Source organism: Jaminaea rosea (genome assembly GCF_003144245.1).
Source record: "Jaminaea rosea strain MCA 5214 unplaced genomic scaffold BDZ90scaffold_15, whole genome shotgun sequence".
Classification (NCBI taxonomy): Eukaryota; Fungi; Basidiomycota; class Exobasidiomycetes; order Microstromatales; genus Jaminaea; species Jaminaea rosea.
In genome coordinates, this window is record NW_020289989.1 from 438,057 (window position 1) to 451,369 (window position 13,313).

General features: G+C 60.0%; 4 protein-coding genes across 4 annotated transcripts; 2 read left to right on the forward strand and 2 right to left on the reverse strand.

Moving 5' to 3' along the window:
• Positions 1-1,792: 1,792 nt before the first annotated feature.
• BDZ90DRAFT_265578 (hypothetical protein) lies at positions 1,793-7,877 on the forward strand. The gene is made up of 7 exons (XM_025508670.1): positions 1,793-2,590; positions 2,760-2,780; positions 2,864-2,957; positions 3,038-3,592; positions 3,674-4,806; positions 4,899-6,502; positions 6,578-7,877. The coding sequence occupies exons 1-7, from the start codon at positions 2,030-2,032 to the stop codon at positions 7,779-7,781; spliced, it is 5,172 nt and encodes a 1,723-aa protein (XP_025360051.1). The 5' UTR covers positions 1,793-2,029; the 3' UTR covers positions 7,782-7,877.
• Positions 7,878-7,958: 81 nt separating this feature from the next.
• BDZ90DRAFT_234255 (prenylated rab acceptor PRA1) lies at positions 7,959-8,862 on the reverse strand. Its single transcript, XM_025506944.1, has 3 exons — positions 8,410-8,862; positions 8,232-8,290; positions 7,959-8,151 (listed from the first exon to the last, which is right to left on the reverse strand). Exons 1-3 carry the CDS (start codon positions 8,814-8,816, stop codon positions 8,108-8,110), a joined length of 510 nt encoding a protein of 169 aa, XP_025360052.1. The 5' UTR covers positions 8,817-8,862; the 3' UTR covers positions 7,959-8,107.
• A 312-nt stretch (positions 8,863-9,174) lies between these two features.
• BDZ90DRAFT_234256 (ribosomal protein S5) lies at positions 9,175-10,615 on the reverse strand. Its single transcript, XM_025506945.1, has 6 exons — positions 10,456-10,615; positions 10,309-10,375; positions 10,168-10,225; positions 9,846-10,085; positions 9,587-9,751; positions 9,175-9,495 (listed from the first exon to the last, which is right to left on the reverse strand). Exons 1-6 carry the CDS (start codon positions 10,565-10,567, stop codon positions 9,361-9,363), a joined length of 777 nt encoding a protein of 258 aa, XP_025360053.1. The 5' UTR covers positions 10,568-10,615; the 3' UTR covers positions 9,175-9,360.
• Positions 10,616-11,537: 922 nt separating this feature from the next.
• BDZ90DRAFT_247106 (putative 40S ribosomal protein S23) lies at positions 11,538-12,399 on the forward strand (the record flags this gene model as incomplete). The annotated part of the gene is made up of 4 exons (XM_025507588.1): positions 11,538-11,676; positions 11,829-11,987; positions 12,133-12,158; positions 12,292-12,399. 4 exons carry the CDS (start codon positions 11,538-11,540, stop codon positions 12,397-12,399), a joined length of 432 nt encoding a protein of 143 aa, XP_025360054.1.
• Positions 12,400-13,313: the final 914 nt, after the last annotated feature.

The following is a 13,313-nucleotide window of genomic DNA, read 5'->3' on the forward strand; positions in this document are numbered from 1 at the left end:
CATCATCATGTGATGCTTAGTAGTCGCCAGATGATGAGGGAGCAAGACATGCAGAGCTTGTCGACGCCCACAGCACCAGCAGCAAGGAAAGCGGCTCTTCAAGGGTCTATGGTTCGAATGGGTTGATCTTATGTGGGAGACTTTCGTTGCGAAAGTCTTGACGATGGAATTGAGTTGGAGCGCTCAGGCTTACGCCCCAAACTGTTGAACAGACGTGCTATTGCCCGAGAGGTCACGGTGAAGCAGCATCTAAACTCATTGCATTGCTCACGGAGCCACCTCAACTACACATGCTTCCTTCTCCATTGATCTGGGTTGCTTGCTTTGGTGCTTTGTTCACCGTGAACATTTTTTGCGATTGGTGCTCGACTGCTCAATCCCGTAGGAGCATTGCCGATTTAGTCCGCCTGCAGCAAATGAACGAAACCCGAATCACACACTCTCTCTTTGATCTGCAACCTCGCATTCCAGCGTGCCATGGTGAGGCACTTCTCAGTCTTAGCCGGGGCTGTTTGAGGCCTCGTGAGACCATTACCACCCTGACCTTTCAGGCCCGGAGGGCCTCAGCCCGCGATACCACGAGAGATCAGCAGCGGGCCAGAGCCAGGGCCACCTAGTCACACAGATATGTGGTCTTCCACCCATCTTGGGCGACACCATCCCCATTCGGTGAAGCAGCGTCGCTCTCCTCACCACCACATCGCACGCTCGCCATGGTCACGCAGACGGCGTCGTCTCACGCCTCCGCTCGTCCTTCCCCAACCACGTGTTTTCCTGTTCGCCCCGCTTGTTCGCGCCCACGCCTTGGCCCGCGTCAGGGCTCTGCCTCTGCCTCTGCACGCTCGCCCGCCGCCCGTGTCTCTGTCTGGCTGGCCCAGCTCGCTCCTTTTGCTCCCGTCCATCTCTCGTCGGCCTCGCGCTCTCCCATCTCCTCCCACCCCATCCTCATCGTTTGCGGTCATTGCAGCGAGAATGTGAATGGCGATCAGAGAGTACCATCACCTCGAAGTCGAGGGCGTGGCTCTAGTCACCACATCTGGCAGCGACGGTCTAGGCTTCTCAGTGGCTGCGTGGCTTGTCTGGGCCACTATCAAGGTCGGGCGGCGCTACCACTAGATTGGGTTACGCTTTCGTACGGGCTCAGGATGAGGTGAGAGCTGCCGAATGGCTCAGACGAGTGAATAGGATGGCAGACGTGTATGAGCGGCTTAGCAGGAGGGCTGAGAGCTCTCACAGTGTCTCGCAGCATTGGTGCGGGCTCCCCTCCGAGCTCTCATCCTCGTCAACGCTGTCGCGTATATGCGTAAGTTGATCATCATTGTCGTGCTCTCTGTGCTGCGATGATGATCAGCCTATGAGAATTAGCGTGATAGAGCGCTTTTAGCTGGTCAAGTCGAGCGGTCTCATCGAGTCGCTCTACGCTCGATCATGGTCCCCATTGCATCCATCTCCTCGCTCATCGCGAATCTCGTCGTCATCAACTGTGCGTCCCTCTTGTCATCCCCTCTCTCTCTACTCTCCTTGTTGCCAATGCCATTGCCGTTGTCTCTTCTCAGTCTGGTCTCGGCGGCGAACCCGACTCGTGCATGTGTGTGGCTGGCCACGACTGACTCTCTCGGAGGCGATGTGGGCTGCTGGCTGGCTGGGCTGCTCTGCTCGCCGTCAGAGGCACAGGGAGGTGGGCGCGGGCGGCGACGGCGGCGGCGGCACCAGACAGAGGTGACGACGAGCAGAAGACGACGACGACGACGACGGCGAGCAGCGGGCAGCGCGCATCGAGGCAAGCCCAGTCCTTTGATCGCTACCACGCTCATCATCACGACAAATCGCTCTTGATAGCGCGCGCGCAAGTGTCGCTCGCGAGCTAGTCAAAAGTCGCTCGACGCTATCTTCATTCGCGTTCCGCGCACATTACTCGACGGCGTTCACTCCTTCTCATCATCACCAATCTCGTCCCTCCCTCCTATCATCATCATCATCATCGGAGTAGCGCAGCGTTACTCGCACTACGACAGGAGAGCATCAGGCAATGGAGGGTGGTGATCAGCAGCAGTCCAGCAATGGCGGGCAGGCTCTTGGCTCAATGCCATCAGCGCCCGCCCCCGCACCATCATCATCGTCGTCTGGCATAGCAGTCCCACCCGCTGCTCAGCCCGCACCTATCGCGCCCACTGACAGTGCAGAGGCAGCTCCGTCGCAGCACGTGAAGCCACCCATCGAGGCTATCAAGCCGGCTGAACCACAGGACAGCGCAACGTCGAGCGACATCAAGCCGGCCCTCGAGGCTCAGCCCAACGGCAGCGGCAGCGGCAGCGCGGCCGACGTGGCTGCCACAAGCACCATCAAGGCGCAACCTTCGGACAGCCATAGCGTCAATGTCAAGCCTACCGAAGCTGGCATCAAGTCCGAGCCCGAACAAGCAGCAGCAGCCCCCTCGTCATCGTCCAACGGGCACGGCATAGAGGCAGCAGCGGGTGCGGCGGCAGCCACTTCGCCAGGCGGCTCGCCCAGCACGTCTTCTCGCGCGCCCAAGGCCAAGCCATTCGATGAGGCTGAGGCTAACCCTGACCTTTATGGTCTGCGTCGCTCCGTGAGTGTACGGGCGAGCAAAAGACGCTGGTGAAAACGGAGCATATACTGACTGACCCTTACCTCCGGCCGCTCCTCCGCTCTCCCCGCTCTCCCGCTCCTCGCTCGCCCTCTGGACTCCCATTTGCTGCCGCGTCGCGCCATTGTTCGCGTTTGTCATCGCGGTTCAGGGACGAGCACCCAAGAAGAGCGTGAGTAGGCGTGAAGCACGAGGGTGGTGGTGAGCCTCTATCTCGCGCGCGCTGACCACTACCACCCATCCCTCGCACACCAGTACCTCGATGCAGGAGCTGAGGATAGCGATGGAGATGATGAAGACGAGTCGCCTGGACCTCGTCAGGCCACGCGCATCAAGATCAAGGGACGAGGTGAGCAAATTGCGCTGAGCACACGAGCTATGGGTAACGGCCCGTCACTAAACAACACCTTTCGCCCCCTCCACGCCCAGTATCGGCCATCTCGTCGCGCTCCACCCCCCAAACCTCGGAGCTCTCCGAGGCCGATTCAGACGGTTCAGACGGCTCAGCCGACGGCATGGACGTAGACGACGACGACGAGATCGAAGGGGACGACGACTTCGCCACCAATGCTCGTGAGCGTAAGGCCCTCAAGCTCTCCCGTAAAAAGGCCCGTCAGGCAAAACAGAACAAGAAGCGCGCAGCACCAGGATCAAGTGCCCGAGCTGGCTCATCCAGCGCTCCAGCAGCTCGTCGTAGCAAGGCTTCCCCTCCTTCGGACGACGGGTTTGATGCCAGTCGCATCTCGAGCAGAACGGGCAAGAAGGTTACGTACAAGGAGGATGCGCAGTATGGCCTTGAGGAGGACAGCGATCCGTTTGAGGATCGACTTGACTATGCGGGTGGCGGCGGAGGTGGCGAGGCGGCTGCTGAGGATGATGACACGACTATTGAGCAGGTGTGCGGGCATGAAGTTGATGAGGAGAAGCCGGAGGGCGAGGAGGAGAAGCCAAAGGAGAATCTGAGGTTCATCATCAAGTGGAAGGGTGAGCGGGCGAGACTGTGATGGCAGTATGGCTGGTAGAATTCACGCTGACCTGCCTCTTGATCGCCTCGCGCCACACCAGGCTACTCGCACCTTCACAACACCTCGGAGCTTTGGTCATTCCTCAAAGACTGCAAGGGCTCGAAGCGCGTCGAGAACTACATTCGCAACGTCTGGCAACCGGCTCACGCCCTCCTCAACGACCCGCGCACCACTCGCGAAGATATTGAAGCCATCCGCGTCGACGAGGAGCGCATCAAGGAGGCCCTCGAATCGTACAAAGTTGTCGAACGCATCGTCGCCCAGCGGGACAACCCGCCCACCAACGACCACCCGTACAGCCACCTGGCGTACCTCTGCAAGTGGAAGGGTCTCAGCTACGCCGAGTGCACATGGGAGGCCGAAGACGAGATCAGCAAGATAGCCAAGCCCGCCATCCAGGCCCACATCGACCGAGCCAAGTCGCTGCTCCAGCCGCCGCGAAGCCAAAACTACGGGCACAATCGCCCCAAGTATGTACGCATGAGCGAGCAGCCCAAGTACCTCACCGAAGGGGGCGGCACGCTCAAGGAGTTCCAGCTCACTGGGCTCAACTGGCTCGCCTACCTATGGTCGCAGGGCGAGTCGGGCATTCTGGCCGACGAAATGGGACTGGGCAAAACGGTGCAGAGCGTGAGCTTCATCTCGTACCTCGTCCACTCGATGCACCAGTACGGTCCGCACCTCGTCGTTGTGCCTCTCTCTACATTGCCTGCTTGGATCGAGCAGTTCGAGAACTGGGCACCGGACCTCAACGTGGTAAGCTACATCGGCAATACCGAGGCGCGCGCCATGATCAGGGACTACGAGTTCGGCTCTCCCAAGAAGCTCAAGTTCAACGTGTTGGTCACCACGTACGAGTACATCCTCAAGGATGCAGACGCGCTGCAGGCCATCAAGTGGCAGTTCCTCGCCGTGGATGAGGCGCACCGTCTGAAGAATTCACAGGCGCAGCTGTACGAGGTTTTGATGGGATTCCACGTCGCGGGCAAGCTGCTCATCACGGGCACGCCGCTGCAGAATAACGTCAAGGAGCTCATGGCGCTCATGCACTTCTTGAGGCCAGACCAGTTCTCGCTCGATGTGGACTTTGATGTCACGACGGCGGATCCTGAGGCGGTTGCTGCGCTGCACAAGAAGCTGGACAATGTCATGATCAGGCGCTTGAAGAAGGACGTGAGTAGGGCGCCTCAGGAGGCCAGGCGAGCAGAGGCCGCCCCAGGACCAAGCTGACTTACCTCCCAACGCCTCTCCACTCACGCGCGCAGGTCATCAAAGAGCTCCCTGGCAAGACAGAGAAGATCCTCCGCGTCGAAATGTCCGCCATGCAACAGAAGATGTACAAGGCCATCCTCAGCCGAAACTATGCCACGCTCAGCGCAGCAGGCGCCGCACAAGTAAGCTTGCTCAATATCGCCATTGAGCTCAAGAAGGTGTCCAATCACCCGTACCTCTTCGACGGCTCCGAGCCGGCTCACACGGATCGCAGCGACGTCTTGAAGGGCATCATCATGAACAGCGGCAAGATGGTCCTCCTCGATAAGCTGCTCACGCGACTCAAGAAGGACGGGCATCGCGTCCTCATCTTCTCACAGATGGTACGCATGCTCGACGTGCTGAGCGACTACATGGGGATGAGGGGTTACATCCACCAGCGACTCGACGGTATGGTCTCGTCGGACAATCGTCGCAAAGCCATCGAGCGCTTCAATGCCGAGGGTTCCCCTGACTTTGCCTTTCTGCTGTCCACCCGCGCCGGAGGGCTGGGCATCAACCTCGAGACGGCGGATACGGTCATTATCTTCGACTCTGACTGGAATCCCCAGAACGACCTGCAGGCCATGGCCCGCGCCCATCGACTCAACTCGAAACGTCATGTCAACGTGTATCGCCTCCTCACCAAGGACACGGTCGAGGAGGACGTGATTGAGCGCGCCAAGCGCAAGATGGTCCTCGAGTACGCCATCATCCACCAGATGGACACGTCCGGTACCAACTTTGCCCCCAAGGATGCGCGCGGTGGCAAGGAAAAGCCGGGTCAGGGGCCAAGCAAGGAGGATCTCGAGGCTGCGCTCAAGTTCGGGGCCAAGAGCATGTTCACCAAGGGCGCCTCGGGTGCCGAGGGGGAGGAGCAGCAGCAGGAGAAGCTCGAGCGACTGGACATCGACGCCCTTCTCGCGGACGCCGAAGCACACGAGACGCAGGGAGACAGCGTGGGCGCGGCATCGGGTGGCGAAGACTTCCTCAAGCAGTTTGCGAAGGTGCAGGACTTCAAAGCCGACGATATGAGCTGGGACGATATCATGGGGCCGGAGGAGATTGCCCGCATTAAGCAAGAGGAGGCAGCCGCGCAGGAGCAGGCCGTGCTGGATGCGTTGGCGGCGCAAAATTCGCGACGCAAGGCTGCGCAGGTATCGGCTGATGCGTACAAGCTTGCTTCGAACGGCAAGGGAGGAGCGGGTGGTGACGCGGGGAGCGATCCGAGTGATGGGGAGGACGGTGGTGGTGGCAAAGCTGGCGGGTCGTCGTCCAAGAGGAAGAGCGGTGGTGGTGGTGGGTCGGCGAGTTCGAGTGCGCAACGCTCTGCCACCCTCTCAGAGCGCGACCTGCGCGTCCTCTTCCGCAGTATCCAGCGTTGGGGAGACTTGCGCTGTCGCTACGAGGAGATCGTGGCCGAGACGAAGCTAGAGCGCAAGAACCGGGCCGTCCTGCTTCAAGCGTCGGATGAGCTCATCGAATTGAGCGAGAAGGCCATCAGTGATCACAAGGAGTTCATTAGGGGCAGGATCGAGAGGGGAGAGGAGATTATCACGTGGAGGCAGAAGGCTGTGCTTGTCAATTGCAGGGAGATTAAGGGGTTGAATGCAGAGACGTGAGTGGCGGGCGTAGCGCGGCAGAATGGCACGGTGACGCTGACCATTCTCCCCTCCTTTCGTCGCCCCGCCAGCATCGTGCATCGTCATTACAATCTCCGACTCCTCGTCGAGCACATGCGCTCCCTCGCCGACCCCTTTGACTTCCAAATCCCCTTTGAGACCAAAGGCACCCTAGGCTGGCATTGCGACTGGACAACGGACGACGACGTTCGCCTCCTCATCGGCGTCTACCTGTACGGCTTGGGAGAATGGGAGCAAATTGAAGCAGACGCCCGCCTCCAGTTCGCGGGCAAGTTCTTCCTCGAAGAGGGCAAGCAAGCCCAGACTGCCGAGGCCCTGGCGAACCGCAGCCCTCCACCTACGACGATCGACGAGAATGGGCAGGTGGTGAAACAGAGGCGTAAGCGCCCCCCTGCGGGGTCGGCGACGAACAAGGCGGCCAAGCCTATCCCCAACGCCGTTCACCTTGTGCGACGCGTCGACTACCTGCTTGTGTGCCTCGACGAGTGGAAGCACCCCGAGAAGAAGGCGGCAAACGACGCCGATGCGGCGGGCAATGGCGAAGCGGGCCCTTCACGCTCGGTAGCAGCCAATTCCTCCGCTGGCCGAATCGCCGCCCAGAGGGCAAAGAAGCGCAGCCCCTCGACGGCCAGTCCTGCACCCTCGAAACGAGTTCGACCGGACGTCGACTACTCTTCCGGCTCGTCGGACGAAGAGGAAGCAGAGCCAGAAGATCCGGACAGTGCTGGCGAATCGATGGATGAGGGTGAATGCAAGGAGCTCCTCCGTCCAGCAAAGAAACAGCTCAAGCGACTCAAGAACGATACGGAGTCCCTTAAAGGGCCCGCGAAGCTTGCCGCGCTCAAGGAGTGTTTGGCAGCCATTGGACAGCGCATCGATGAGGTTGTGGACCCGTTGGCGCGCGGCGGAGAGGAGGAGCGTAAAGCTAGGCTGGAGAGGCATTTGTGGCATTTTGTCACCTTCTTCTGGCCTAGCAAGGATGGGGTGCGTGGAGGTAAGATTAGGGGGATCTACGAGAAGTTGAATGGGATCAATAGGGAGGCAGAGGGCGCTGCTGCTGCGCCTGCGCCTGCCGCGGGAAGTGCGATGAAGCGCAAGGTGAGCTCGTCGGGCGGTGGTGCGAGTCCTTCTACTTCGGCGGGCAGCGTGAAGAAGGCGCGACCTTCCAACTTGGGTGTGGGTGGTGGAGGGGCAGGTGAGGACGAGTATGCCAAGCATAAGGAGCAGTGGGACCGGGAGCATCGAGCGGCGTAAAGGCTGTGGGAGAGGTGGGCGATGGGCAAAAGTGTAGCGAGATCATCACAACACATACGTAGCGAATCGAAGCGAATTGAAGCCACCAGTCGAGAGTCAATGAATCGCGACACGAGTGAGTGTGGGATGAATGAAAAGCTTGCTTCGATCAATCGAGGCGTGCGTGTGCGTGTGCGTGACATATGTTGGGCTCAATGGGCGTCCGGCCCTCGAATCTGCTCCTCCCTCCTCCTGGCTTCACCACAGTATATCGTTGCCCAACTCCTTGTTGCGTTCTCCTCGTTGCATTCTCCCCCCGGACCTCCCCCCCTCTCTCCCCTCTCGATCTATACCGTCTCGACTCCCGTGTACTCTGAGCTGACTGGCGGTTCTGTTTGCGCGAAGGCGGGAAGGGGAGGAAGAAGGTCAGCACGATCGAAGCGCATCCGCAGCGCAGGGCGTCGCACGTACCAATGAAGGCCGCATGCCCGAGAACGAGGAATGCTGAGCTTCCAATGAGCCAGAAGAGGCTGCGATGCGAGCGCGCGCGCGCGAAACGAGATAAAGACGGGATGTCAGCTCAAACCTGCTCCCCCCTCGCCTTCCGCTCCCCATGCCACGCTTCCCCCCTCTCGCTCGCAGCACTCACAGACCAAAAGGACTTGCGAACCAAAGCAATATGACTCCCACCACCACAACACCAGTGTAGAGACTCTTCTGCGTAACCACATGCTCCCCCACCTGCAGCGGTTCCGGCGCAAAACGATTGACGGCCGCAAAAGACCCCACCAAAAAGGCTATAGCCACGAGCAGTAGCGGGCTTGTCAGCAAACCATAGACGGCCAGTAGACCGATGAGTACGAGGTAATTTGCAGAAAAGTGTCGCGTGTTATAAGTGATTCTCTGCGTAGCTTCATTGAGGTCTTGGGGGCGGGAGATTCGTTGATAGTCGAAGAATTCCCCGATGGGTCGAAGGGAGGAGAGACGCTCTTTTGTGAAGATTCCCTTGAGGGTTTGAGGGAGGGTCATCATGGTGGAGAGGATTTGAGCGCTCATGATGGGTGATGGGTGGTTGCGTTGTTGTGGGAGAGAGAGAGAGGAGGAGGAAGGAGAATGTGTGAAGGTGTTGTGTTGCGTTGTGTTGCTGCGTTGCGGGCTGAGCGTCGTCGCCTTGTTGATTGGCACCGGGCGGCTGTTGCGCCTCCGCCGCCGCCGTCGTCGCCCTCGGACTGTGGATTGCAGTGGCCCCGCCCTGCAGGAGACACGCGGACACCACGTGGCGGTCGCGGACGGGAGACCAAGGTTGAGAGCTTCTTCACTCCTGCTGCCCTGCCTTGTTCTACGGGCTACGCACATCGCATACACGCAGGTGATAGCCCTCGACACATTTTCCCATTGCCCTCACTCTACGGCCCCTCGATCATGCCCGCGCTCAGGTACACGCACGAGCACACACTCGCAAACGCTGGTGCTCATCGAACATCGCATTTGACGTCGACTTGACGAATGTATAGGTGGGGGGAATGGGGAAGGGGGAACAGTGTACACGAACGAGAGAGGAGAGAGAGAGGAGAGAGAGAGACCACACGCGACCCTGCGCTCAAGCGACAGTCTTCTTGCCGGCGCGCTGAAGGTGAGCAGCGTGCTCGACAAAGAGGTGAGGGGGGGCGGGGATCTCCGGCCAGAGGTTGGGAGTAAGGATGGCGTACGTCTTGGAGACGGCCTCGAAAGTGGCCTGCGTGGGTGGCGAGCAAGGGAGGAGAGGAGGTGGTAGTGTCAGACGATGTTTCGCCCCGCTCTGTGGCTAGCGCAATCGTTTGACTCACCTTGATGAAGTTGCCCATGGTGCTGGTGCTACCTTGACTCTGCGTGTAGCAGTCCTGGATACCGGCGAGCTGGAGCATACGCTTCGAGGCGGGAGCGGCAACGATGCCCGTACCGCGGGGGGCGGGGACCAGCCTGCACATGACCGAGGCCGTCTTGCCGGACACCTGTCGAGTGGTGAGTGTGAGTGTGAGAGTGAGGAGGATGGTCAGTAAAGAGGACGTGTGGGTACAGCCTGGCCATTGGAGACTCTCGACGCACCTTCATAGGCACAGTGTGCGGCTCACCGAGAGCGTTACCCCAGTAACCACGACGAACGGGGATGACGCTCAGCTTGGCGAGGATAATGGCCGCTCGGATGGCCGTCGCGACTTCCTTGGCGCACTTGACACCCAGACCCAGGTGACCATCGAAGTCGCCCACGGCGACGAAGGCCTTGAAACGGGTACGCTGACCGGCACGGGTCTGCTTCTGGACGGGCATGATCTTCATGACTTCGTCCTGCGAGTCGAGGAGTGGGAGGGGGGAAAGAAGTGAGCAAAGGGGATGGGAGGGAATGGAAGGTGGGGCAAGCGCAACGCACCTTGAGCTTGGGGAGGAGGAGGTCGATGACCTGGTACTCCTTGATGGGGAGCGAGAACCTGCGCAGAGAAGGGACATGGCATGTCGATCGGTCAGCATACAAGGTGATCGGAGTGCGGGCTGAGGCGCCTGAGACACCCACAAGTAAAGCTCCTCGATGCTCTTGACCTTTCCGTCCTTGACGAGACGGCCGACGGCGGTGACGGGGACTGTCGACGTAGGAGCGAGTCAGTCAGTAACCACGCATGGCAAAATCACAATGGCACATCTCGGTCTCGGCGATGCTCACCCCACTCTTGCTTCTCGTCATTCCCACCACGACGAGGTCCACGACGTCCACGTCCACGTCCACCGCGATCACGGCCGAATCCACCACGTCCACGGGGTGCTGCGTCTGCCATTGTGTCTTGTTGATGAGGAGGAAGAAGGGGGAAAGGGGGTGGTGGTGGTGATGATGGTGAGGAGGCGGCGAAGGTCAAAGTCGAGTCAGGCCAGGCGAGTCCGACTTCGCACTTCGCAGCGAGCGGCGAGCGAGTCGATCCAACCAAGTCTTCCGCCTGCCGCCCCGCTCCCTCCCTCACAGTCGCATGGCCGCGGGCAGGGCAGAGCGAAAGGTTCCGTCCCGACCTTTTTTTGGCGGGAGACTGCGCGCGCTGCCCCCCTTCCTGCCGCTCCCTCGACCAAGCTTGGACGCTCAGGTCAGTGAGCCTGGCGGGGCTGGCAGGCAGGCAGGCAAGCAGGCGGGGCGGAGAGCAGGCAGGCAAGACTCGATTGGCTGGGCCTGGCACCAAGCAAGCAAGCAAGCAGCCACGGGACGACGCACCGAATTCTGCCTTTCTCCTCACTACCACCACCACACTCCCCTCCCTCCTCCTCTTCTTTTAGTAGGTGAGCATCGTCATGGCGAATGCTCATGGGTCGAGGGGACGATGAGAATGATGACGATGACAACACGACGACGACGACGGCATTGCGACTGGCGAAGAAATGGAAGGCTACGTCGATGGGGGCACGCCGCAGTGTGGCGGGTCTGGTTGGGAGAACAAAGTGGGGTGACATGGATGTCATGAGGCGAGGAGGAAGAGAAGCATACGCGGCTGAAGTGGAAGAGGCAGCTGCCCTTACAGAGGGACGACATAGCTGCTGCTGCTGCTGCTGCTGCGGAAAAGCAGGAGAGACGAGGGCGAGTCTCAGCTGGAGTCGAATTTCTCCTCGAGGAGACGTGAACCACCACCACCCACGCCAGCCGTCGTCGTCGTCGTCGTCATCATCTTCCCACCTCTCCTCCTTCCTCCCCTTCCTCCATCCCACCACCACGAACACCCAAACTAACCCCACTCTCTCCCCCTGCTTACGCCCTGCCCAGCCACAATGGGAAAGCCTCGTGGACTCAACACGGCACGCAAGCTCCGCTCCATCCGTCGCGACAACCGATGGGCCGACGCTCACTACAACAAGCGTGAGCTCGGTAATTTCTACAAGTCCTCCCCTACCGGTGGTTCCTCGCAGGGTACGTCGTCTCCCCCCCCAGAGCCCCCGTGTCTTCACTTGTCGTCTGTGCTGACCCACCCATCTCCCTCTCGCTCCTCTCGCTCCGCTCGCTCCTCTCGCTCCGCTCGCTCCGCTCGCTCCTCTCGCTCCGCTCGCTCCGCTCACTCACAGCCAAGGGCATCGTCCTCGAGAAGATTGGCGTTGAGGCTAAGCAGCCCAACTCTGCCATTCGTAAGGCCGTTCGTGTCCAGCTGATCAAGAATGGTAAGAAGGTAGCAGCCTTCGTCCCCATGGACGGTTGTCTCAACTCGGTCGATGAGAACGATGAGGGTGAGTTGGGCGCGCGCGCGGGAGAGGAGTCATACGGCATCTGGTCTGCACGAGAGGCAGCGAGACGGCTGTGGCGATGAAGTGAGGACAGGGTGCTGACCTACTACCCCTTTCCTTCGCCTCCTTCTCATCGTTACTGCCTCAGTTCTCATTTCTGGCTTCGGACGAAAGGCGCGTATCATCACCACCATCACTGCGGCGAAATCTCCTCGAACGGCTCGCTGACCCTCTCCTTTGCTCCTGCTCTTCCTACTCCCTCCTCTTCGCGCTCCGTTCTCGCTCCGCTCCCGCTTGACGCTCACAGGGTAAGGCCAAGGGTGATATTCCCGGTGTTCGCTTCAAGGTCGTCAAGGTCTCGGGCGTTGGTCTCATTGCCCTGTTCCGTGGTATCAAGGAGAAGCCCCGTTCGTAGACGACAGTGGCCACGACGTCGTCTAGCGTCTGGCCCCTTAGCCAGGCAGGCAGGCGGCTCTGCCCTGTTTCTTCTCGACATCAGCTCTGACCCTCTCTTGTATCAGCAATACACACACACACATTCTCATAAGCTCAAAAGAAGTCGCTGCGAGAGTGAGCATTATGAGGCGTGGTGGGCCGAGAAGGATGGATTGAAGCTGGGCGACAGCAGGACCACGTGGCCCCACAGCAGATGAGACGCGTCGTCGCTCTATCCGCTCCTGCTCGCCGAGGCTCACCCTCACCGCCGCCTCTCAGGCACCCGTCGCTCGCCGCTGACCGCCTCGCCTGAGAGCAATCGCTGTTGTGCTGTGCTGTGCTGTGCTGCGCCTGGTTGGTCTAATCAAGTTGGCTTCGCTCCATCCATCCATCCATCGCCTCCTCTTCTCCCCCGCTCCACCACACCCAACCTTTCCGTACCCACCCAGTCACTTGCCCGTCGCAAACCCTAGAGCCTCCTCTTCTCAGAACCAAACGGGGGGAGGGAGGGGTGGATGAAGCTAGACTACCTTCTCCCTCCTCTCTCAGACTGAAAGCCAGCTTGCTACGCATTCCTCCTTCCTCGCCACGCCTCGCCTCGCCACGGCACGTCGCGCTCAGCACCTCACCTCACTCGTTAACATCGCCCGCTAGTAGCAGCGACCTTCCCACCACGTAATTTCCTCAAAACGACTCACGCAAGCAACGAGGCTCTCTACCGACGCTTTCAGTCGCACACGTCTCGCGGGCGAACTTCAGCTTCCTCTAGACGACCAAGTTTGCACAACTTCACCTCGCAAAGTATGGTAGGGTTGGCCACGTCTTTCCTCCTTGACCTTGATCGAAGGCGAGGGACACTCAACATAGGCCTCACCCACGAGCTCGACACCTTCC